Source organism: Scyliorhinus torazame, chromosome 19 (genome assembly GCF_047496885.1).
Source record: "Scyliorhinus torazame isolate Kashiwa2021f chromosome 19, sScyTor2.1, whole genome shotgun sequence".
NCBI classification, from domain to species: Eukaryota; Metazoa; Chordata; class Chondrichthyes; order Carcharhiniformes; family Scyliorhinidae; genus Scyliorhinus; species Scyliorhinus torazame.
The window spans coordinates 55,331,428-55,357,892 of NC_092725.1; the positions used below are offsets into that span (position 1 = coordinate 55,331,428).

The following is a 26,465-nucleotide window of genomic DNA, read 5'->3' on the forward strand; positions in this document are numbered from 1 at the left end:
AGGGCTTGCAGTGGTTTCATTTCCTTGCTTAACTAGCTTTGAGGCAGTTTAACGAACAATTTATTTTGAATCTTGTGGCAATTTCGGTTTATGGTGGTTTGATTTGGATGGAAGTTTTTTGGAAAAAATGCAGTCTTTTATTGAGCCAGTCATGGTGTTTAATTGGAACCATCAATGTGACTTCCCCCTCTTTCTCTCTTTCCCTTCCCCCCCCCCCCCCCTCTAAATCTACTCTTTAACCTTCAATATTTAACTAACTCGCTGTTTAAATTCTTTTTGATGTGGAGATGCTGGCGTTGGACTGGGGTGAGCACAGTAAGAAGTCTTACAGCACCAGGTTAAAGTCCAACAGGTTTGTTTCGATGTCACTAGCTTTCGGAGCGCTGCTCCTTCCTCCGGTGAATGAAGAGGTATGTTCCAGAAACATACATATAGACAAATTCAAAGACGCCAGACAATGCTTGGAATGCGAGCATCAGCAGGTGATTAAATCTTTACAGATCCAGAGATGGGGTAACCCCAGGTTAAAGAGGTGTGAATTGTGTCAAGCCAGGACAGTTGGTAGGATTTTGCAGGACAGATGATGGGGGATGAATGTAATGCGCCATGAATCCTAGGTCCCGGTTGAGGCCGCACTCGTGTGTGCGGAACGTGGCTATAAGTTTCTGCTCGGCGATTCAGTGTTGTCGCGCGTCCTGGAGGCCGCTTTGGAGAAAGCTTCATCTCCGGGTAAGTGCTGAAAAAAGGTATTGGAGTAGTTAGATACTTGATGGCAGGGCATTGGTGAGATCGTACCTAGTGTATGGTGTATAGTTTTGGTCAACTTACTAAGGAGGGATGCACTTGCATTGGAAGTATTTCCAAGAAATTTCACTGGGCTGATTCCCTGGGATGAAGAGTTTTGAGGAATTGAATAAGTTGAGCCTACACTCGTGGTGTTTAGAAGAATGAGAGTAGACCTTTTTGAAACATCAGACTGAGGGACCTCGACCAAGTAGGTTCTGAGAGGATGCCACCTTTCATGGGGGTATCTAGATTGAGGTCTTGGATGAAGACAGATGGAGACATTTCTGTGGGTTGTTAATCTTTGGAATTCTACCACAAGATTTGGAGGCTAGGGTCATTGACTATATTCAAAGCTGAGTTAGACCGGCATACAACCTTTTTTTTTTTTTTGATGACCTTGATCTGTCCCGCCCTTATTCCTCATTCTTGGGACAGGCTCCAGTTTGGTTGGTAGTAATGTTGAGTTTATCCTCAATTTGACAAGCTTGGCTTTATTTTCTCTCATCGGCTTTTAAACTTAAAGCATGGATTGCATGATCATGGTGTATCTAGCTCTCCATGGAGTCTGTCTGCCATTTCATGAGATTATGGCTGAATTGTGACCTAACTATACAATCTGCCTTTACTACCTCATCCCTTTAAAATCTTTATAGACAACAAATCTATCAATCGCTGATTATTTTTTTTTTTTTTTACAAATTAACAATTGATCCATTTAAAAGGTCTGGCTTTAATTTTTAGATTCTATTTTGCCTTTAGTAGGGGGAGAAACTGCTCCCATCTGTTCAGTATCTTGAACTTTGATCTAATCGCAATTTAACCATCTGAATTCCAGGGAATGCAACCCTAGTTTAATTTGAACTGAACCCTTGGGAGTTCAGTATCACATTGGTAAATCTCTTCTCAATTTCAATATTTCTTTCTCCAGATGTCAAATTGTTCATCCTGCAACCTAAAATATCATCCATTTGTAAAAATATAGCTCCAATGTCATGCCTAAACGGTCTTAAAATCTCCTGCAGCATATAACCCACGTCCTGTAAAATTTAACAGAGTTTGTTTTTATCCTAACGCACAAATTCCATCCCAGTTACCATTTTTAATGAGACTCTGCAACTGCCATGAATCTAATGTTGTTCAGTGTGGAAACTTAGGAGTGACTACAAGTTGGAAGCACAGTAATGAGGTTCTTGACTTGTGGACTTGATATTGAAGTCCTTTTTACTTTTGGTTAACAACCAATCCTGTCTCTAGTCAAAAATCACTATTTGGGGTTTGCCTTAACAAGTTGTTGCATCAACATGATTCAACTTGGTATAATATCACAAGTCAATGGATTCTGTCCATTTATTTTTCTTTTGGGAGGTAATATATTCATTCCGTGCACTTTTAGTATTTAAAGAATTATGCTCCCCCTCCTTCCCAATAACACTTAAGCAAATGTTACTAATCTGGGAGGCTAAAATGTTTTCTGTTTTTGATATTTTCTTCACAACTCAAACTGAATTCTTGTGGATGTCTTGGTGATATAGGACTGGCCAATTGAAGACTTGTGACGAACTGTCATTTGTGGTTGTTGCAAAAACTGGCAAATGTAGATAATCCGGTATTCCATGCAAACAAATGAGGTGTACAATTGAGACCAAATATTTGATTTAAATTATGTGGGGGATGGAGGGGAGAAAGACTTGTTTCCAGGAAATGATGCATTCTAAAGATTTTACGTCTTGAGCAGTATTGCATCTACAATATTTGATGCAGTGTACATCAGCTATGTAGCAGACCTGACCCCTCCTGACCTGCTTTCAAGATGGTCTGAAAATAATCCTGACTGCTCTAGTTCTACCCATATGGTGATACGTAACTTCGACTGTCCAATCCGAACTCTGACCTAGCCTTAGCTGTGTCTCGCATTTAAAAAAAACTCTCATTGTACCAATTTCTGGGCTTGCTGTCCCTCTCGCTATAGGACCATAGACTCCCTACAGTGCAGAAGGAGGCCATTTGGTTCATCGAGTCTGCACTGACCTTCCGAATGAGCGCACTACCTAGGCCCACTCCACCCACCCTATCCCTGCTAACCACGTTGGATCCTAAAAGGGACAATTTTCGCATGGCCCATCCATCTAATCACAGGAAGAAACCCACGCAGACACTAGGAGAATGTGCAAACTCCACACAGTCTCACTCTCTAGGCTGGATTCGAGCCTGGGTCCCAGGCGGCGAGGCAGCAGTATTAACCACTGTGCCCTCCCTTTTTAAAACCTGCTATTTCAACCAAGCTTTGGTCACATCCATGTGCCCAGTGACCAATTTCTCTACCATTGTTTTACAGAGCCGTGGGCTATTTTAATTACATTCAAGGCATGCTATAAAGGTGATCTGAAGTTGTATCTGATCTGATGTTTTTTGTGTGGATAAATTAATCATAGAATTTACAGTGCAGAAGGAGGCCATTCGGCCCATCGAGTCTGCACCGGCTCTTGGTAAGAGCACCCTACCCAAGGTCAAATGTAGGATGTGGGGCAGAGAAATATTATCTGAATATAACTGATGAGACATTCTCTGGTTCTTCAAATTAACTATATAATCTGGCAGTATTTGGATGCATTGGTTCTCATGTGATGTGATGTGTTTAATTGGGATGATGTCTACCCTTTGCAGGAGTCTGGCTACCAGCAGAACTACAAGCGTGGTGTAGGAGTTGGACCTCGTGGGACCATGAGAGGAGGTGATTATCTATGTATACTTGAGACCACAAGGTTTCAGAACCACTTTCTTGATCCGCTTATCGATGTCAAAACCCTATTAACAACAAATTTTAAACACTAACCAAAAATTGGTGTAATACTAAATCCCTTCTGAAAAGGACCAAACTGAGTTGTTCACTAGCCTTTACTGGACTCTGCATTCCCTTTCTCTTCACTGCCACCCCACTCTGTATCTTTTGGCCAAATCCTCATCAGGCAGCTACATTGCACCAAAGCACATTGCGCAATGCAAGTCACCCATGGACATTACTGTATGAGCCACGTTGCGAAGTCATGCATGAGATGCAAGTGCCTTTTAGAACGTAAGATGTTCATTACAAACCCTATTAATTCATAGCAATCCTGTTGCATTTTCTTAATCGTAGATGAGGTCAGTCTGGTTTTGTATCTGATTTGCATGTGCCCACAGTCTTGTTTTACACAGCAGCAATGAAACATGTTGACACCGGCTGAACTGGAGGCATAGCTGCATTTTATCGCTTCTGAAGTTTTATTTTCTGGTCAATTAAACACAATTTTTTTGTTTCCAGGCTCCAATTTGACCAGATATTTAAAGCTTCCTAAAATGGCTTTTTAGTGAAATGCCTATATTCCTAGTTGTATAGGTTCTTCCTCTTTCTCCACCCCCCACTCCCCCCCCACCCCCCCCCCCCCCCACTGGAATTAGGAAAACAAATGCTGGATCTCGTAGCATAATCTCTCCATGTGGACATGGCTGTTTGCTTAGTTTGGAAACTATTGGACCATTTTGTTATAATGTTCTGGACAGAATTTGAGTTTAATTACTGTGCCGAGGACACTGGTTTGGTCCCGGATCACTGTCCGTGTGGAGTTTGCACATTCTCCCCGTGTCTGCATGAGTCTCTTCCCCCACAAACTAAAAAGATGTGCAGGGTAGATGGATTGGCCATGCTACATTGTCCCTTAATTGGGGGGAGAAAAAAGTATTGGGCACTTTAAATTTAACACTGATCCTTATTGACTGACATCCCATGAAGTATATTTCTACTGGATAGGAAATGGCTTGGAATGTTTGTACAGAGATTGTGGTGTCGTCTTTCCTTGGCTGTCCCAAGTTTCCTGCTTGGCTGGCAACACGGCTGATCAGTTGAATGTCTAGCCTGAATAACTAGTCAGAGTTGTATTTCCACTATTTACAATCTTCTTTCTGGGAACTAACATTGGTTTGTCTCCTGTAGTCTTTCGCTAATTTGGAAGAATTGCTTTGATTTTGACACTTGGTGTTTGAGATCTTGCAATTGTTCCCACTTGCACTTCAAAACACTGGCCTGTAGATGCCAGCACTTTCCTTTTAAAACTGTGCATTTAAGTGGCACCGATGCTCTGCAGCTGTTTGCTCTCTTGCTTTTTATTGCAGCTTCGACAATGATTCCTGCTCCAGGAGTATGTGTCATTAAGATTTTTCTTTCTGTGCCTCATGTTGAAGTAATATTTGTGCAAATAAATAAGGAATAACAATGGCTGCGTTTAACCTTCTGGGCTCCTCTTGGATAGTCCAGCTTTAGATTTGGTCACTGGCAATCTGCATACTGACCAGTGTCCAGTTTGCCAATTGTTGCCTTGGTGTTTTGCTGTTGCCCTTGCGATTTGAAACAGTCTTGACGTATTGAGCTTCGATCATTGCCAGTGGTGCCAATGTTTTAAGGATAAAGTGTCCAAATTCCTTTGGCTGGCATAATTGTCTTATTGGGACTGGATGGTCGATCCTGCTACCAGTGCAGATGCCCAATGTTCGACCTTTCTACCTGTGTAGATCCATGTGGTGTATTTCAAGGCCAGTGGCTAATACTTGGAGGTTACCCCTCAGCTGCTGCTGAACTAGCGTACCCCCGAAACGGGGGAAAGACCTTGGGCAACCAAGTGCTGTAACCTTGTAGATTTATATTTGGTTTCCACCAAACTACAGGAGGATTCTGACTAATAAAAAACGTTAGGGTTTTAAATGTTACTGCTGTGAAGACTGATGTCCATCCACTATTGCAACTGGGATGCTGGCTGGCTGACTAGTATGATGTATGATTACTCAAAAAATGGAACTACTTAGGTTTTCCTAATCTCCTGGTATATTGAGGTGATGAAGTTTGGACATCTTCATACCTGTACGGGTGTGTCCACTGAAGCAAGACCTAACCTTCTTGTAGAGAGGACTTAGCTGAGCAATCATAAATCCATCTTGCCGGTGCCAGACCAAAGATGTCTTCCCAAAGTCCGTTATTGCATGTGGATTTCATATGCAGCATATAAACTGATGGCCACGGTTACTTTCTGTATGCGTGCATTGAGATGTCCTTGTTAAAATGGAACAGCAGCACATTTACCTCATCTAAAATTTGGACTCTCGCAGAATCCCATTTTAATGGAGTATAGTTACTTTCTCTGCTCCATATTTATGTGAGCGCTTTTTTTTATTTGGAGAGTCAAACTCTTCCTTGAAGAACCAGATGCGAGGTGTTTGGAATCCCCTCTAGCAACATTCCGATGGTATGGGATGATGGATCTGTACCACGGAAATGAATTGAATTTAATATCAATGAGACCCCATCTCTTATTTTTCTCCTCCACTTTATTAAAAAAAAAAAAAAAAAAATCCTTACTGGTGGCGTCACTTTTACACTTGGCATTTGTTCTAAACCTGCAGCTGATGTTGGTGTGATAAAGATTGAATACCCTCAGACCTTTCAGGCTTTGTCCTTCCAGTAGATGATGTGAAGATGGAACCTGCTAAATGAGGCTGATTGTAGGTTCATTTTAGACTCGTGACTGAGCAGACGGTCTTGCCATGAAGACTAAATAAATGCTCACCTTACACACCTCCATTTGAACAAGGAGGTAAATGTACAAATCTCTTAAAAGGCAGAGTAAGAACTTGAATCCTCTAGACTTGATTAGTTGGTCGATTTTGGGTCACCTGTGGTTTAGTTGACTTGGATGAAGGGTGCCTGAACTGATTTTTGAAAGGGAGAACAATGGCAATATTACTTTGATCTGAATTGGATTTTTTTTTTTTAAATGTTGAAAGTGCTTAGCCAGTGGATGCTCATTTGTATTGACCCTTGCTTGAACTCCATACAATGCTGTTTTCTGGAAACCTTTTGAGTTCAGCTAATGAAGCCTTGATTAAACAGCTAAAATTTCATGTTGATTGCTGTCTACATTGAGCAAGAGTGCCTGCATCTCTCTCATTCCCTTTGTTCCTCAAGGGAATTAAAATTTTGATTTTTCAGTTGACACCTGCCTTTTGAACCCAATTCTCTGACTTGGAATTTGCATCCCCTTGTTCACCTTAAAAGTTGTTCATGCTCCATTTTGTCTGAAAAATAACTCTAGATTGAAGTAACAATGTGCTCAAGTAGGAAGAACTTTGTCAATCCAAGTAGGGAATCCCTCTTTTTATAAAAAAAAAAAAAAAAAAAATTGGGATCTTGTCACCAACAGGGAAGTTGTACGTTTGCTGTTCAGAGCATTGTCCAACAATATGTTGGCTGCCCAGCAAAATGTACTTTGCTTTCTTGCTTTTATGTAGAGTTTGGCCCTGTACCATTTTTGTTAACTGCTCCAAGAGATGGAAGTTTTACTGAATAACTTTTCCTTATTTGGAAGAAATAACTGTTCCTCATGTCCTACCTTTATTTTTATTGCCTGTACAAATGTTTATATAAAGCCTCATTCTGCAGATTGACCACATCTGTTTTTTCAGCATGTCCTTTCAACCCCTTGATGTAAATATGAATGTGTCCAATAATGTGGCTTTTTCTAAAATTATCCAACATAAAAGCCAGTAAGAAATAACTGTTTTTTGAGTTCGTAGAATGATTCGGGGAGCAAATCATGAACAAGGGTTTTTTGAAAAATTGTACTTAAATTTACTAGATCATGGGAGAGTTGCTTTTGCTTTGGGAGGTTCTGTGAAAAATGGCTTCTAAACTCTGTAGTTAGCAGTTCTGATTTTGGAAGGGGAGGGTTGTGAGGGTGGAAATTTTTGGGTTGTAATTTTTTAGATCCAAATGTAATATTGCATTGTCAAGCAGAGTGGGAACTTTTTCAACCTTTAGCAGGTCTTAATTACTCAACCGCAGGATGGAGCGATTCATCTCAGATGAGCAGTCCAGAACAAGACAGTGAGCACTTCAACAGTGTGGATTCTGGCCAAGGAGACTCGCGAAGCATTACTCCAGTAGATATGCCAGTGACCAGCCAAGCGCCCACCATCTTGCCAGTACATGTCTACCCTCTCCCTCAGCAGATGAGAGTGGCCTTCTCCACAGCAAGGACCTCTAACTTTACCCCCGGATCTCTGGACCAGCCCATTATCTTTGACCTACTGCTCAATAACCTTGGAGAGACATTTGACTTTCAGCTAGGGCGTTTTACCTGCCCCGTGAACGGTACCTATGTCTTCATCTTTCACATGCTAAAGCTGGCTGTGAATGTGCCGCTCTATGTCAACCTGATGAAGAACGATGAAGTCCTTTGCTCAGCTTATGCCAATGACGGTGCCCCGGATCATGAAACTGCCAGCAACCATGCTGTTCTTCAGCTATTCCAGGGCGATCAGATCTGGCTCCGATTGCACAGAGGTGCCATCTACGGTAGCAGCTGGAAGTACTCTACTTTTTCTGGCTACCTCTTGTATCAGGACTGAAAAACAAACAATGTGCTTTAATAGCTAAAATGCTTTGCACTCTGATCACTGTATCTTTAAGGGTCACTGAAGTGAGTTGCCAGAGATGCCGACATGTTAAATTGTTGCAAGTGGTTGTTTTTTTTTCTTCTGGAGTTTGGGTTTTCACTGACTGGGCACTTTAACCTGTGATGCCTTGCTGGTAGCGCTGGGAATATATTCTGTTACAGAATGTCACGACTTGCACTTGTCAGTCCAAAGACCATTTGTGTGACTGTTCAAAATGGATAGACTCCTTTGACAAGATATCCTGCTATTTACAATGCCTCATGGTGCCTCAATAAAGATATTCTGCACTGTTGGTGGCTGGTGTTTTGAATGACAGTGTAGCTACCAAATCTTGTGCATTTTAAGAATTCTGGAGTTGATAGCTCTGAAGTGACTTTTCGAGAAGTTAGAAACTTCTGAATCAGAATTTTTCCCAGTTTGCATTTGAAGCATCTCCAGATTTTTTCTACCTCCCCTCCTGGTATTTTTTTCTTAACCCTTGCCTTTTCCTGAGAATCAATCTTGTGATAAACTTTCATTACCAATTGAGTATTGAAATTCAGCATGGTTCCTAACCAATGAGGCTCTCCATTGCCATACTGGGTCAAGATTTACTCTGGGTTCCTTATAGAGTGGGTTCACAATTTCATTTTTGATAAAAATATTTTCTCTCCTCTCCACTCCACCCAAGACTCAAATTTTCAGAAACTCTAAACCAAAAACCAAAGATTCTTAACAGTTCATGGTTCAATAATTTTCATTCACCAAATGGGCATTTCTCTAAAGAATACTTTTCCACATGGTATTTTAAATCTTCTACGTTTTTCTTCCAATCTCCTCTTATCATGAACATTGAAGCTAACTGTTGAAATTAGTGATGAGGGTAGTTTTAAAAGTTCAAAATATGAGAAACTCTTGGTTAATAGAGGAGAGGGCTGTTGCCCTGTCCTGCCCCAACCTTTTGCAAAAATGTACTTGGTGCTTTCATGCAATTAACCTTCCTGTTCAGTGCGTGTTCTAAAGGACAACAGTCCGGATTAGGTCACTTGTACGAACAATTGAATGCCAAATTTAATTTGCCTGGAGTGTTTTTAAAATATTTTTGTTTGAATTTTAAAATCGGGATGGCAAATATTACTTTCCCAAGTGCTAGTTGAGGGAGTGAAAATGTTTGGAGGGCAGTTGAATGAAAATGGACAAGAGTCCTTGCCAAAGAGCAACAATTGAAATTGGTTTTAGTAGCTTTCCACCTACAGCTATTCATTGACCTGTTTCAGTCAAGTTTCTTTGCATATTTGCAACTTTAATTTGCTGCATTTCAAACTTATTTTTGTGTGGGGCATTTATCAATTCTACACCAAGTTTAGAATGGCATGCACCATGCTCTGGAACAATTTCCCCACCATGTTAACTCATTGACATTCTTGGTTGGTTGCTCGAGTGTTTGCTTTACTATCTCAAACAGTCCATTTTCCTGTTTGCGTCAGCACTAGCAGCGATAGACTTTCTGTGAAAGATTGAGACTCTAAAACTTTCAGTGGCTGGGTGTGGATGATGATGTGATGGAATCATCTATTTGGGCAGTGCCCCTGGGCATTAGGCTAGTCCTCTTGCAATAATTCTAAGCTTAACAACATTTATTTGTGGTGAACTGCTCCGTGGAGGAGAAACTTCCAAGAATCTGTTGAATGTTAAATAGCGAATGACATCATCAATCTGATCACCACCTACTTTTTTTTTTTCAGTCAAAGTCCACTTCGAACTTTAAAAAAAATCTGTTTTCATAAATCCCAAAGGAGTCTTGTAACTACCAGTTATTTGAATATTGATTACTCCCAACTGCACTTTTGAAGGATTCTTTGACTGTAGTATAGTTGAGCTCTGTTATGCAGGAAAACATCAGGCTCCATCTCTTGTAACAAGCCTCATCCCTGGGTTGGGCCAAGTGAGTGAGTTAAGAGCAGCCACTTGTTCTTGTTTTCAGACATATTTTCTCTTTGGGTAGGGGGAGTGCCCTGCCTCCCATATAAACTTTTTGCCCTATACTAGCACTTGTTGTCTCACCCCTTGACATTTAGGAGGGATGAGACTTGTGTTTTATCCCTCACTAGGCCTTCAGCAGAGTCTCAAATGATACTCGATGAACTAATTCATCAGTTGCTGAAAGCACACTTGGGATTATGGTTGGAGTTGACCAAGGATGTTTGCACTAGGCCATGACAACTTGGGTGTATTTTTTGAAAACCTGAATGGCCATAATAGCTGGTCTTTATGGGCTGGTGCAAGCTTGGCATTCTGGCATGGGTGAGGGAAATAAATGGGCAAGTAACTGAAAATGACCTTGTCAGAAAAATGTAATGTCTAGTGAGGGCTTTAGTGACTTTGGCACATCTGTTTTCCTTATTGCTTCAGGCTTGTTACTGCCCTCAAACATTTCATAGAATCCCTACAATGCAAAAGGAGGCCATTCCGCCCATCGAGCCTGCACTGACCCTCAAAAGAGCACCTTAACCTACGTCCACTTCCCCTACTCTATCCCTGTAACACTTTTGGACACCCTAAGGGGCAATTTTATCATGGCCAATCCACCTAACCGGCCATCTTTTAGACTGTGGAGGAAATGCGCACACACGAGGAGAACATGCAAACGCTTCAGTCGCCCAAGACCAGAATTGAAGCTGGGTCCTTGGTGTTATTCTTGGAGTGGGGGGGGGGGGGGGGGTTCTTTGCATATCTACATATCTAGTTCCAGCTCAACAGTTGGGAATTCTCATGACTTCAGCCTCCAAGAATGACAGGCTCAAAAATTATGCATGGCTGGTTATTTTCTTTTGCGCTTCTGTTTTGTCTGCCCCCTCTACTGTACCTGCATTTAATAAAGAAAGACTCCGGTTCACTAAACACAACAGCGATTAGCGATGGATCGTGTTGAAATGCTGAACAAATGTGGCACTGTTGTCCCCCTCCTTCCTTTCAGCATGTCTGTCCAAATTCCGTAGATAAAAGGTGCCTTCTCCTGCAAGAAATATGTTGACCAAGAAAGACACTTCATTGAAAACCCTCTGTTTTTTTTTTTTTTTTGTAAACCTCTCTGATCCACTTGTGGAAGGGTGTGTCTCAGTTCTGTGAAGTAGGCTTGCAGCTACAATGCCATGGTGATGTGTGTTGGGAGGTGTTCACAAAGAAAGAAAATTGCAGGAAAGCCTAGGAATCCATAACTCCGCAATATTGTTCTGGTTTACAATGTTCGCGTCTCAGCTAATTTTTTATTTTTATAAATTTAGAATACCCAATTAATTTTTTCCAATTAAAGGGCAATTTAGCGTGGCCACTCCACCTACCCTGCACATCTGAGTTGCACACGAGGAGAGTGTGCAAACTCCACACGGACAGTGGGCCGGGATCGAATCTTGGCACCCAGAGGCAGCAGTGCTAATCACTGCGCCACCATGTTGCCCTCGTCTAAGCTAGTTTGAGTGACTGATTGGAATCCAATATTCCAATCTCCACTACAGTTGCGATGCTTTTTAGTGGTGGATTTGATATCAATTTGGGTTTTAGTTGCTTCCTACTTGAGGTGCCTTAGCAGGTGCCTGGGCAAAGCAATTGTGGATTTTACTTTTTTTTTTTGACTATTAAAGGGTGAGCTTGGAGAATTTTGGGTCGGCAGATTTGCCTCAACCACTTGGGACTCGCAGCATTGTGAGGGCACAGACTGAATACAGTTATGTAGAAACACATGGTGACATTCTGTCTTCATACAGCTGCACTACTGCTGTACACTAAGGAACCTGGAACTCTGGGTTTGTTAGCTTGTGTTCCATGATGCAAGCATTAAGCAGACCCCCCCCCCCCACCCTCTCCCAAAATCACCCCCACTGTGTGGACATGCAATTTTTTTTACTTTGCAGTTAAATATGAGCAAGTCTGTTTCTGGTTTCATTAGTGCATGGGTGCAAGGGTATCTCAGTGGTTAGCACTGTTATTTCACAGCACTAGGGTCCCAGGTTCGATTCCCGCCTTGGGTCACTGTCTCTGCGGAGTCTGAACGTTCTCCCTGTGTCTGCGTGCGTTTCCTCCCACTAGTCCTGAAAGATGTGCTGTTAGGTGAATTGGATATTCTGAATTCTCCCCGTGTGGTCCTGAACATGCGCCGTTGTGGCGACTAGGAGCCTTTCACAGTAACGTCATTGCAGTGTTAATGTAAGCCTACTTGTGACAATAATAAAGATGATTATTTCTACCCCTAACATTATTTGATCCCTGTCTAAGCTCATCTGCTGAAACACTCCTTAATCCTTCATTACCCCTCAACATGACTATTCCAACATGCTCCTTGCCACCCCCTCCCCCTCATAAGCATGGGGTCATCCGAAACACTGCAGCCTCTGCTTTAACCCCAAAAAATCTCATTCTCGTTAACCCTTTTGCTCACTGATCTGCTTTAGCTCTTGATCAAGCAGTGACTTGACTTTAAATTTTTCACCCTCTTTGTTTTCAAATCCTGCCGCAGCCTTGCCTCTCCCATCTCTATGAATCCTCTCCCAAGTCCACAACCCTCAGAACTGTGCTCCTGTAAATCTGACCTCTTGAGCATTCCCAACTATTATTCCACCATTGGGGCCCAGGCAGCCCAAGATATAGCCACCAATCTTTTGGAATGCCCTCTGCCTCTTTAGCTCACAATGACACCCTTAAACCCTAGTTCTTGGTCGAGCTTTTCATTATCTGACCTAATATCTCCTTTTGAGTTTGGTGTCAATGTTCCTGGGAAATGCCTTGGAATGTTTTATTACATTAAAGGCTCTATTAAAAACGCACATAATTGCTTAACTTAGAAGGATGGCACAGAAGTCAGCACTACTGCCTCAAAATGCCAGGGACCCCGGATTAATTCCAGCTTTGTGTGACTGGTGGTGTGGAGTTTGCACGTTCTCCCCATGTTTGCGTGGGCTTCCTCTGGTGTCCTCCCACAGTCCAAAGATGTGTAGGTTAGGTGGATTGACCATGCTAAATTGCCCCGACGTGTCCAAATGTTAGGTGGCTTGCAGGGATGAGTAGGCTTGGGTAGGATGCTCCTTCGGAGGGTCAGTGCAGACTTGACTGGCTGAATGGTTGGTCTCCTGTACTGGAGCATTCAGATGAGCAAAGCTGCTTCAGCATTCAAGTCCATTCCTTAGTCTGATAGATGATTTGCTTTGGTGTTCTATCTTTGATCCACTTTATGTGCTGGAGTGTAGTGGACTTGCATGATCACCAAGGATGCGACTTTACTAATGCGCCCCCACCCCCCCCTCCCAATAGTCTGCAGAGCACCAGTGTGTGATTGACCTTCAGGCCCACCTAATCCGCAGAAACCGCATGAGCCTGCTCCTGAATTTCCTGGTTGTGTCAGGTGTAGGGAACTGCATAGATAAACCAACCATTGTTTAAATGCACAGTACAGTGTCTGTCTTGCAATGCATGGATATCATTGCCTTCTGCTGCCGAAGCCTTGAGTTCTGGGTTCTCCACCTAATACCTCCCTTTCTCTCACCCAAGAACTACTAAACAGCTATGTCTGACCAAACGTCTATGTGTACAGTGTGTTTAACAGGCTTGTGAAGAACCTTGACAAGATTTCCAATGCTCGAGGTGCTATATTTAAATGCACTTATTTAATGTGAGATACCAAGTCTGCTGTTGTCCTGGTGATTGATTTTTGGTTTATGAACAGTAGCATCCATTTAAAAAAAAAAACTAAATTTTTATTGGTTAAATATTATCCACAACATTGTGATGAGATCTTTCTTGTGGCCTTAATCTGATTTTTAAGAGGTGAGGTTCAAATTTCTTGGACCCTATTGATTTGAGATGGAGCTATTGTTTGAAATTCATTTTTGGAATTGATCACAGCACTGCCATCTAATGAACTGAAGGCTTGTCATTTTGTAAATAAACACTCTGAACTCTACTTGAGCAGCAAGATTACTTCTCCAGGAAAATGCAGTGAATGGGGGAAAATTATACAATAAAGATTATTTTTCCAGGAATAAGTAGAAGGTCTGTGTATTGCTTTGAAGCAAGGGTGCCCACATAATCTTGTGGAATCCATATATACTGCGCAGTCTTTAGAGCCAAGTGTTCACATTTCTCTTTGTTTATGCATGTCTAGTTGCTGCTGGGTGTAGATCATCTTCTAATCTGGGATATGATCTAGTGATGCATTGACAGCTCAACTGGGTCACTTCTGAAACTTCCTCACATCCACAATTAGAAGGTGACAAAGCCGCAGATAAGGACCAAGTATGTGGCTTGCAGGGTGCAGCTTGACTGTTCCCGTTAGGTGGTTTTTCATAGATAGAATTTACAGTGCAGAAGGAGGCCATTCGGCCCATCGAGTCTGCACCGGCTCTTGGAAAGAGCACCCCACCCAAGGTCCACACCTCTACCCTATCCCCACAACCCAGTAACCCCACCCAACACTAAGGGCAATTTAGCATAGCCAATCCACCTAACCTGCACATCTTCGGACTGTGGGAGGAAACCGGAGCACCCGAAGGAAACCCACGCACACACTGGGAGAATGTACAGACGCCGCACAGACAGTGACCCAAGCCGGGAATCTAACCTGGGACCCTGGAGCTGTGAAGTAATTGTGCTATCCACAATGCTACCGTGCTGCTGTTTTTGCTAAGTGATTGGACAATGAGAGCAATTCTTTTTAAGGTGGACTACTGCTTAAGGGATAGAAGGGAAATAAAATTTTGAGCTTTCCACCTCTTGGACTATTGCATACAGTTTTGGAACAGGAGGTTCACCAGGCTGATTTGAGGATTGTCCTGTGAGGAAAAAAAAGAGGGCCTGAAGAGTGAGATCTCATTGAGGCATGCAAACTTCCTGCAGGGCTTTGCTGCGTTGATGTAGGGGATAACCTCTGACTAAGAGGTGGGCCATTTAGGACTGTGATTGAAGAGGAATTTATTCACTGTGTTGAATCTTTGGAATTCTCTACACAGAGGGCTGTGGAAGCTCAGCCACTTGAGTATGTTCAAGACGATCGATCGATTCCTAGATAGTAAAGAGATGGAATTGTGTGAGGAAATGGTGTTGAGGGAGGAGATCAGGTTCAAGGGGCCAAATAGCCGCCTCCTATTTCCGGTGTTCGTATCTCACCTTGTGAAAAGGGAAAAAACAGCTGAATCGATATTCTCAATAATGGTGAAGCAAATAGAGATGGATGAAAAAAGACTAAATTTAATTTCAATCCGTATAGTTGTACCATTTGTTATGGACGTCTGGTCAGCCCTCCCCAATAACTAAGAGATTGAACCAGACATGTACCTTTTTAGTGGAGTGTATAGTCGATTTGTTCTGGGAGTGATAATATAAGAAATAGGGCTTGGTTATTTTATAAACAAACTTTCTTAAAACAAAAGAAAACAATATTTAAACTCCCATTACATGTAGATTCTTAACCTTTAACACAATCGGTTCCCATTAAACATGACTAAATAACACACTCTCTTTCCATTTACATCGACAGGCAATGTTGATATTTTAGAACCCATTTCGCAAGTCTGTAATCTGGAACAGCTTCCTTCATGACCTCTCTGTTGAACCTCCACAAAACTTTTGCCTCTTTGCCTGTCTCACATTGATTCTCTAGTGCTTTCTAAGCTCTGCCCAGCCCCGAATATCCAGACTGGAGCTTGGGCTGCTTGATTACCCACTCCCGTTTACAAAAGACTAGAGCTATGCCATTCCTATGCAACTACCTTCCATGATGGACAAATGGATCATCAGACTCTGTAATCGGATATGACTGGTCATGCAGGAACGTCCTGAAAGACGATGGATCTCGGGTGAATCACCTTATGCATTCCCTCACGGGTTTCATAAGGCTGAATGGGAACATGTGACTCAGCCAGGTGTGGGTGGAACCCTTTGAGTCCGGACGAACAGCATTTTCCTTCATTCTGTTCAACCCCTAAATTGCCTGCTACATTTTGGACTACATTTCTGGACTCAAGTTCCCAATATCTCTCTATCCTGACACATATGCTAGAAAGCATCAGTAGCCAACCATATTTGATCACCAGTACTATTACTTATGTAGGAATTGAAAATGTTATTTTATTCTAGAATGGGTGACTAAAATGAGCAATGGTGACAAGACTGTGTATCTGTGCCATGCTATGTTACCATTACTACAATTACACAGCAATTCCATGAGCTTGTTCCCTGCCTGGGTTGATGATTTGCAACTACAAAGCTGGAAAAAAAGAAATCTATTGAGAGCTTTCTTCTTGTCTTCAAGCACATCCACATTCAATAACCTGCTCTGAAAACTACTCAGTTTGACAGCTGTGACACATTCCACCACAGCAGCTAGCTGAGACAATCCAGAACATTCAAAAACAGTTTTAAAAAAAAGTCAATTTGCCCCATCACCCACTGTTAATGTTTTAAAAAATGTTCCAGGATCTGTACCCACATCTTCACCAAAAATCGTGTACCAAGTTTTGTTGAAATCCTCCATTAGCTTTTGAGTTCTATTATTTATAAGTAATCGGGTGAAAACGTTTGCCTCGGAAGGTGGGAAGGAGCAGTGCCAATAACACAAAAGAGAAAATAAAAGTGACATTTATTCGAAGCAGCAACACGTCTGATGGGGTGAACTGGTTCTGATGAAAGGTCTTGAAGCCTTAACCCGCTCTCCGCAGCTGCTGCCTGAGCTGCTGAGCCGTCACAGCGTTTTCTGTTTTTATTTAATTTCCATCATCTGTAGTGTTTTGCTTTTTCACAAAGCAGGTGGAATTTGGAGTATGGTGCTGCAATCAATTCAACCTGGTGTCCAGGTTGACTTCCACCATGCGCTGTTGAAAATGTCATATTCCTTTTTGCTTTACAAAATTGGTACACATGAAGCCCTTTAACTGAATAATAGGACTTTCAATTACTCTAACATTGCCACAAGTATTAAGAACAATCGATTTCAACATCTGTGAATTCCTGTTCTTAATTGAAGTCACATGATGAATATTCTGGCACCCCTATCTGGGCCCAATTAGTTTGCTATAAGTGGAAGTCTTTTTATTATAGTCCCCTTCGTGGCCCACCCCAAAGTGTTTTACAGCCAATGCTGTACTTTTGAAATAGAGTCACAGTTGTAATGTAGGAAATGTGGCAGCCAATTTGCACACGCAAACTCCCACCAATGGCACACCGTGCTGTTGGGTTAATTCTTTACCACGTTCTAGCTGTCCCTTATAGTTCAAATCTTGCTTATCCTCTCCTTAAATGTACTCAATATTTCAGCTTTCTCAACTCTCTAGACTAGCCATTCATGAGTCTGGGGGGCCTCCTCATCTCGGTCTTAAATTGGAGACTCCTTATCCTGAAATATTCTCCCTAGTTCTAGATTCCCCCTATTAGGAAAAACATCCTCCCCGATTCTACCCTGCCAAGTCCTTCCGAATGTTGCATCTTCCAATAATAATCATTTTTCTAAAGTTTAGTGCGTATTGGCCCGACCTGCTCAACCTTTCCTTATTAAGCCAACCCCTTTAATCCAGGAATCTACTGACTGAACCTCACCAAAATGCCTGCAATGCAAGTGTACTCCTTAAATAAAGCAGGACTCCAGGTGTGGTCTCACAAAAACCATGTACATTTGGAGCAAGACTTCCCTACTGTTTTGCTCCTCTGCCTTGCAGTGAAGGCTGACACATGTTCAAACTCAAAATACAAAAGCTTGGCAGTCAACTGTTCCCTGACATTCCCCCAGACTATGCCTCTACCAATCACAGTCCACATGCCAACCAATCAGCGTCCACCTCTCCTGCAGTATAAGTTGCTGTTCCCATCAGTATTAGCATGGTAGCAGTGGTTAGCACTGTTGCTTCACAGCGCCAGGGTCCCAGATTCCATTCACGGCTTGGGTCACTGTCTGTGTGGAGTCTGCGTGGGTTTCCTCCCCATGTCTGCATGGGTTTCCTCCGGGTGCTCCGGTTTCCTCCCACAGGTCCCGAAAGACGTGCTTGTTAGGTGAAATGGACATTCTGAATTTTCCCTCAGTGCGCCCGAACAGGCGCTGGAGTGTGGAGACTAGGGGATTTTCACAGTAACTTAATTGCAGTGTTAATATAAGCCTACTTGTGACAATAAAGATTATTATTGGTAGTATTATTGTGAACAGTTCTGATGAGTGCAAGATTAAAAGCTTCGACGGCATATCTATTTTTTTCAGCAATTCTCAAGTTCTATACTACCAAATTACTCTTCACATTATACTCCATCTGGCAATTGTTTGCCCACTCGCTAAACCTATCTACATTCCTTTGACATCTAAAAACACCACGTTGATAAATTTGACACAAAAACATTACATTGTGTAAACTAGTCTCACCACTTTCTGTAAGATTATGTACTGGTTCATTTCCAAATTAACTTGTTGAACAAGGATTAAATTAGTTCCCAAAAACAACAGCGTGCTGACTCCAACATTTACCTGTGGGTGATATTCATCAGGGGTGGTTTCAAAGGTCATGATTTGCTGATCAACTGCAATCAAACTCACTGACCCATGTCTATATATTAGAAACTTGAACTGCGGACTCGAGGCACATTAAAGGAAGCTGGCAGTGTAGCTATTTAAAGGCAGTATTTATATCAAGGTAGAGGTCACCACTGATTTCATCCCACCAGAATTAAACTCATTGTTCTTTATGGAGGGAGGGTAGGAGAAGAGGAGGACAAAAACCCTCCAATGCAGACACTCTCCCCTTGCTGCCCCAAGAAAAGAAAACTGCAGCGATAAAGGTTGTGTGCAGCAGTTACAACAGAAGGCCAGGAAACGGGGGGAATAAAACCCTGCAGGATTTCCCAGGATTATTAGCGATGTGGACCATTAACCCAGCCATCCAGAAAGAGGCTGAGGTCCTCCCGTCCAACTGATCCTTCAATAATTCCCAAAACAGCAACCCACACCAGCCAATTTTGTACATCAGTTAAAAAACATGCAAAGAATTGGACAGTGAGCTACATTGGGGCCTGATGTGCAGCAATCTATTTTGTTCTATAATCAGTTCTACATAGATTATTTTATAAGCTAAACATTTTCCTGCTAGTGTAGTCTGCACAATTATATCACTGGCTAGCTCTGACATGCAAAAGAACTTGGGTGGGGTGGGCCGCGGGCGAAGAGATGAGAATTGTTTTTAAATACAGTGGGTTCTTATGATTTGGAATGCAGGTGGTTGAAAGGGCGGTAGAAGCAGATTCACTTCTGAAGGAAAGCTGGACACACATTTGAAAAGGAGACGTTTGCAGTGCAATGGGGAAAAGAGCCAAGAAGAGGGACAAATTGGATTCCTCTTTCAGGGAGCCTGCACAGTGCGATGGGCTGAATGGTAGCCTCCGGTGCCGCATGATTCTAAGCGACGGAGAAAACAGTTCGATTCAAACTGATGATCTAAGTAACTCGCTCGGTTGGAATGCTGAGTGCTCTGAAACGCGAGCAAAAAACTACAAGGCCAAGGTTTCCCCATGCAGATATGTTTTCATTTCATTGCTCCTGATGTTAGTCTGACAGAAATATTGTCTGCACTATTTTACTTCCCCTCTCATTTCACCCACTTCAAAAAATACAGCACCATATTTGCAACACCGATGGGAAGAATGGAAATTTTGATGTGGCTTCCCTGCCTATTTTCATTTTAGCAGTAGGTGAGAGCATAAATTCTGTCTTGCAGTAAAGGTTTGACCATGAGGTTTAATGAAAATCCGTGGTTTTGATTCTAAATCTCCTGCGTTTTACATGGAATTTCCACTACAGAAACAGGCCTTTCAACCCGACAGGGCAAGGCCAGTGCTCATGCTCCACAGCAGCCCATTCCATTGATTTCATCACACCCTCGTTTAGACTGTGTTGGCCATGGCTCAGTGGGTAGCACTCTCGCCTCTGAGTCACAGGGTCCTGGGTGTAAGTCCCACTCCAGAACTTGAGCACTTGAGTACACATACTATAGGAGAGCCTCCTTTCAGATGAGATGCTAAATAATAATCTTTATTGTCACAAGTAGGCTTACATTAACACTGCAATGAAGTTACTGTGAAAAGCCCCTTGTTGCCACATTCCGGCACCTGTTCGGGTACAGAGGGAAAATTCAGAATGTCCAAATTACCTAACAGCACCTCTTTCGGGACTTGTGGGAGGAAACCGGAGCACCCGGAGGAAACCCATGCAGACACGGGGTGGGCAGACTCTGCACAGGCAGTGACCCAAGCTGGGAATCGAACCTGGGACTCTGGTGTTGTGAAGCAACAGTGCTAACCACTGTGCTACCATGCTGCCCATCTGAGGCTATCCCCAATATTTGTCCCTGAAGCAACATCACCAAAGAAAGATTATCTGGGTGATTATCCCATGCTGGTTGTGAGAGTTCACATCATAGACATGATGAAATTTAAAAAAGGAAACTTTCAAAAAAAAAATCCAATTAAGGGGGGTAATTTAATGTGGCCAATCCACCTACCCTGCACATCTTTGGGTTGTGGGGGTGAGACCCACACAGACACGGGGAGAATGAGCAAACTCCACATGGACAGTGACCTGGTGCCGGGATCGAACCCGGGTCCTTGGTGCCGCGAGGCAGCAGTGCTAACCACTATGCCACCATGCCGCCCTAAATATGTAAACATTTTTAAGGTACAATAACTTTGCTCAGATAAATCATTTTACAAAATTAATATATAAAAAGTAGTCACAAGTTTTCACTTTTTGAACAAAGTTTATCAGACTTTAAAAAAAAGTTTCATTGTAAAATCTCAATCTCAATTTAATTTTTAAAAAGCTGCGAGGTGCCTCAGGTAGTCACAAATTGAGAGGATGCCACCAATGGCCGGAAATACAGGTGCAAAATTCTAAAGTGTAATTAATTTGTCATTCATGGACATTAGCCCAAGTTTGTGCTTGTTCCATACTTGTCATCTGAAGGCGTGAGCCCGTGGGTTGTGGTGTGGGTTTGACCCTGCAAAGTTTGGATTTGTACTGCAGTGAGCTTGTCACACTGTGAAAGTCACAGGGCCTCCAGTGCAGTAGTGGTGTTCAGCAAATGGAGCAACAAAGCACAAAACAAAAATGTGGTTGTTTAAACCAGCCAATGTCCCATGAAGAAAATGTGCATCATTTGCCAAGATGGTGCACAGACAAAAAGTTACTGATGCGTCTGAATCACAGGATGAAACTGCTGTAAACTGCTCAAGGACATCCCAAAGCCTTTTACAACCAATGAAGCACCTTTGAAGACTGGTCACTGATGTAATATGGGAAATGCAGCAGTCAAATTTGTGCTGGGCAAGGCCCCTGTTGGTTGAGGGATAAAAATTGAGCAGGACCTAGGGAAGAGCTTCCCTGCTCCTTTTTGAAATTGTCCCGTGATACCTTTTACATCCACCTGAAAAGGCAGACCAGGCTCGGTTTAGTGTCACATCTGAAAGACCTGCACTTCCGACAGAGCAGCACTTCCTCAGTACTACGCTGGAGTGTCAGGCTAGATTGTGGGCCCAAATCTCTGGAGCGGAACTTTCTGTAGTTAGATTAATTTTGACGATGTGGTCCATCACTGGCACGGTAATGACAGCCAGCCAGAATATTGCAGTAGGACTGTCGCACACGGTACTTCACACTTCCGTTTGATGAATTGTACAAGGTACCCTAAACAGAAAAGCTGAACTTACTGACCTGGGCTCATTTCTCTTCACAGGCCATGGCATCTTACCACAAATGAGGCAGACGCATGAATAAATTACCACCACAATCAAGTTTGCACAGTTTTGCAGTTTACAATACCTAGTCCCCGCAGTCTGATACAATATACAAACAAAAAGCGTCTTGGTATTACGCACACCCATTCTCGTATCATTACAGACTGTATAGAGACACGTCCTTATCCGGGGCTCCCATTACATCTCAGACTTCAGGGAAATTGAACTTCATCTGTTGAAACAGTTTGGGAGCTTGAGAAAAAAGTGTCTTAAGGGCATACGGATCATGCCAGTTGTATTGGGTACAACCATTGCTAAATTGCTCAAGATATATATTGTGAAAATGTTCTGTGTACGAATTGTAAAGACAGCTACACTGTCGATGCCTAGCTTATGTTCAAACACGTACAAATTTTTACTTGAACTATGACGTGAGAAGGGCAACGATGTTATAACTTAAACTGTAGCTCGTGCTGTCTTTCTTGCCCCTGGGGATCGCATTCTATGCTGTTACCTGTTTAATCTGCATTGAACGTGAGTTGTGTAACTTTGCAATATGTAGGGGATGCAGTATCCCCCCAACTGTTGGAACATTTCAGATTTTACATGAAATGCTGGATCACGGTTTTATGGATGTACATTGACTTTGTTTACAGCCATTGTATGTTTAAAAATAAAATATAGTCGCAAAATATGGGGTGCTGTAGCAAAACGAAGCTAAACCAATCCCCCTATCGCATTCTGCTTTGTCACTTTATCTTCTGCCCTACTGAAAAATGAGTGGCCTTTTATAATCCAGGATGTTGTCTTGTGATGAAGTTTAGTTCTACAGCCTCCTCTGTGTAATTATCAGTATGTCGTTTTGGGGAATTTCCTTCCCTTAGTTATTTATTTATTTAAATAAATTGAGAGTACACAATTCTTTAGTTTTTCCAATTAAGGGGTAATTTAGCAAGGCCAATTCACCTACCCTGCACATCTTTTTGGGTTGTGGGAGGGAGACTCCACGCAAACACAGGGCGAATGTAAAAATTCCACGCGGACAGTGACGGGGGGGCGGGGGGTCGGGATCGAGCCCGGGTCCTTGGTGCCGTGAGGCAGCAGTGCTAACCACTCCCTTCTGAAGTCAAACTAGGAAGGGCGAGCTTAGATTTGTAGTTGCTCAGGGTGTGACTTCTTTTCTGGAAATATTCTTAAAATGTTTCTTACAACTGCTGGAAATCAAGCAGGCACCCAAAATAGAAAGCACCGTCTGTTCTAGGAACCATCTGGGCAGAAGAAGGCCATTTAGCCCCTCAAGCCTGTTCTGCCGCGCAAAAAAGATGGTGACTGATCTTTATTTACACCCGCCATGTACTGGAAAATCTGGAGATATATCTAAATGAATGTGATTTTCACTTCTTACTCTTAATACAGATACCTCCACTGGTGGTTGTTGCTTCCTCTGTTGGAATCAGATCCACTATATAATGCTCCCAGCAGCTTTAGCCTGCCAAGTGCTTTCAACTGGTTTGCCTGTAGCTTTATTTTGTTTGATTAAATCTCACGTGAATTAATTATTTTCCCTTAGAATCACAGAATCCCTCCAGTGCAGAAGGAGGGTCACTCGGCCCGTCGAGTCTGCACTGACTCTCCAAAAGAGCACCCTACCCAGGCCCACTTCCCCCGCCCAATCCCCGGAACCAGTCCACCTAACCTGCACATCTTTGGACTTTGGGAGGAAATGGGAGCACCCGGAGGAAACCCACGTAGAATGTGCAAACCGGAATCAAACCCTGGTGCTGTGAGGCACTAACCACTGCACCACTGTGCTGCCCCTTAGCTGTGGCTTTCTCTCCCCACCCGCCCCATCACAAAAAGTCCTTCAGTGTTTCTCAGAATGGCTGAAGCAAAAAAACACGATGAATTACACCAAATCTCTACCACAAATTCATCAGCATAGGCTAATGAGGCTGGTCAAAAGCCCAGCTATCTCCCTCTCATGGAGTTTATGAGGCAGACCCAGGAGGAGAGGAGGTGGTTTCTAGACGAGCTAGAATTTCCCCAGGTGGAGGAAGCAAAGAGACAGGCGGTGGAGGAGCCTCTGGGGCTGAGGGAGGTGCTGGATAGTATCAGGGGTATGAAGTCGGGGAAGGCCTCTGGGCCGGATGGGTACCCGGCAGAATTTTATAAGGAATTTACGGCGGACCTGGCACCACATCTGTTGAGGGCATTTAATGAAGCACTAGAGAAGGGGGAGTTGTTTTTTTTCTTTTTTTTTTAAGAGTACCCAATTCATTTTTTTCCAATTAAGGGGCAATTTAGCGTGGCCAATTCACCTACCCTGTACATCTTTAGGTTGTGGGGGCGAAACGCACGCAAACACGGGGAGAATGTGCAAACTCCACATGGACAGTGACCCAGAGTCGGGATCGAACCTGGGACCTCGGCGCTGTGAGGCAGCAATGCTAACCACTGTGCCACTGTGCTGCCCTTGGACAAGGGGGAGTTGCCAGTGACAATGAAGCAGGCAGTAATCACACTAATCCCCAAAAAAGGGAAGGATCCGGTGGAATGTGGGTCATATAGACCCATTTCACTATTGAACACGAATGTGAAAGTGTTGGCTAAGTTGTTGGCGGGTGGATTGAGGATTGTGTCCCAGGGGTGGTTGCAGAAGATCAAACAGGCTTTGTGAAGGACAGGCAGCTCGCGAGTAATATAAGATGGCTTTTGAATGTGGTGATGAATCCATCGAGAGTTCTGGTACCGGAGTTGGTGGTGTCCATGGACGCGGAGAAATCATTTGATCGGGTGGAGTGGCGGTACTTGTTCGAAGGTTTGGGTTTGGGCTGAGATTTGTGGCATGGGTGCGGTTGCTGTATGTGGCACCAAGAGCGAGGGTGAGGACGAATGATACGACCTCACAAAGCTTTGACTTACACAGGTGTACGAGGCAGGGGTGCCCGCTGTCGCCGCTGCGGTTTGCGCTGGCCATAGAGCCATTGACGATGGCTCTCAGGGGGTCGGCAGAGTGGCAGGGGACAGAGGGAGCATCGGGCATCGCTCTATGCCGATGACCTTTTGCTGTATGTTTTGAATCCGTTGGGAGAGCATGGGACGGATTATGGGCCTGTTGGGGAGGTTTGGAGGGTTCTCGGGATACAAGCTGAATGTAGGGAAAAGCGAGGTATTCCCGGTGAATGAGCTGGCACAGCGGGCTAATTTGGGGGGGATGCCATTTACGGTAGCGAGGGATAGGTTTAGGTACTTTGGGATTCAGGTAACGAGGGAATGGACGGAGCTCCATAAGTGGAACTTGATGAAGCTGGTGGAGGAGGCCAGGGAGGATCTTAAGAGGTGGGATACACTGCACTTAACATTGGTGGGGAGGGTCCAAGTGGTGAAAATGAATATTCTGCCGAGGTTCTTGTTTATCTTTCAGGCTCTACCGATTTTTATACCAAAGGCTTTTTTCCGGAAAGTGGACACAATCATCTCTCGCTTTGTATGGACGGGGAAGGTGCCGAGGGTGGGGAGGACCCTGCTACAGAGGCAACGGGGGGGTTGGCGTGCCAAACTTGCTTCATTATTATTGGGTGCCGAATGTGGAGAAGGTGCGGCGGTGGTGGGAATGAGAAGGGGTAGAGTGGGTTAGGATGGATGAGGAAGCTTGTAAGGGGTCTAGTTTGAGGGCTATGGTGACAGCAGCATTGCCAATGGCTCCGAGTAGGTATTCAGGGAGCCCAGTGGTGCAGTCCATGGTGAAGATATGGAATCAGCTGAAGAGGCATTTTAGGGTGGAAGGGATGTCGGTGCTAACGCCGCTGTGCGAGAATCATAGGTTTGAGCCGGGGGGGATGGATAGTGTGTACAGGAGGTGGAGGGAAGTGGGGCTGGTCAAGGTGAGGGAATTGTATTTGGAGGAAGAGTTCGCCAGTCTGGAGGAGCTAAGGGAGAGGGCAGAGCCGCCGAAGGGTAGTGAGTTCAGGTATCTACAGGTTAGGGACTTTGCACGAAAGGTCTGGAAGGGGTTCCCTAGATTGCCGGGTTACACCCTGCTGGAGCGACTGCTGCTTCCGGATGTGGAAGGGGAGGGAAGAATTGGGGATATATATAAGTGGCTGGGCGAGCAGGGTGGCGAGCGGGTGGTGAAGATCAAGGAGAAATGGGAAGCGGAACTGGGAACGGAGATCAATTGAGGAGTATGGAGTGAGGCACTGCGAAGGGTAAACGGGACCTCCTCTTGTGCAAGGGTGAGCCTGATACAGTTTAAGGTGGTGCACAGGGTGCATATGACCCGGACGAGAATAAGTGGGTTCTTTCAGGGGGTAGCAGATGAGTGTGAGAGGTGTGGGCGGGGGCCAGCAAATCATGCGCACATGTTTTGGGGTTGTGAAAAATTGGGAAGATTCTGGGCAGGAGTGTTCGCGGTCTTAGCCAGGATAATGGAGGAGGGAGTGGACACGGACCCTTTGGTGACGATATTT

General features: G+C 43.6%; 1 protein-coding gene across 9 annotated transcripts in view; it reads left to right on the top strand.

Moving 5' to 3' along the window:
• caprin2 (caprin family member 2) overlaps positions 1-22,915 on the top strand; it is a 69,856-nt gene extending 46,941 nt beyond the window's left edge. For 4 of the 9 annotated variants that reach the window (XM_072484300.1, XM_072484298.1, XM_072484302.1 and 1 more), the window contains 2 exons: positions 3,451-3,517; positions 7,631-8,560. In XM_072484300.1, the coding sequence (XP_072340401.1) occupies positions 3,451-3,517; positions 7,631-8,220 (657 nt within the window). In that variant the 3' untranslated portion in view covers positions 8,221-8,560. Of the gene's footprint in view, positions 1-3,450; positions 3,518-7,630; positions 8,561-19,483; positions 19,957-21,995 lie in introns of those variants that run through there. The other 5 variants (XM_072484303.1, XM_072484299.1, XR_011936463.1 and 2 more) reach the window with 4 other exon arrangements.
• The last annotated feature ends 3,550 nt before the right edge of the window (positions 22,916-26,465 follow it).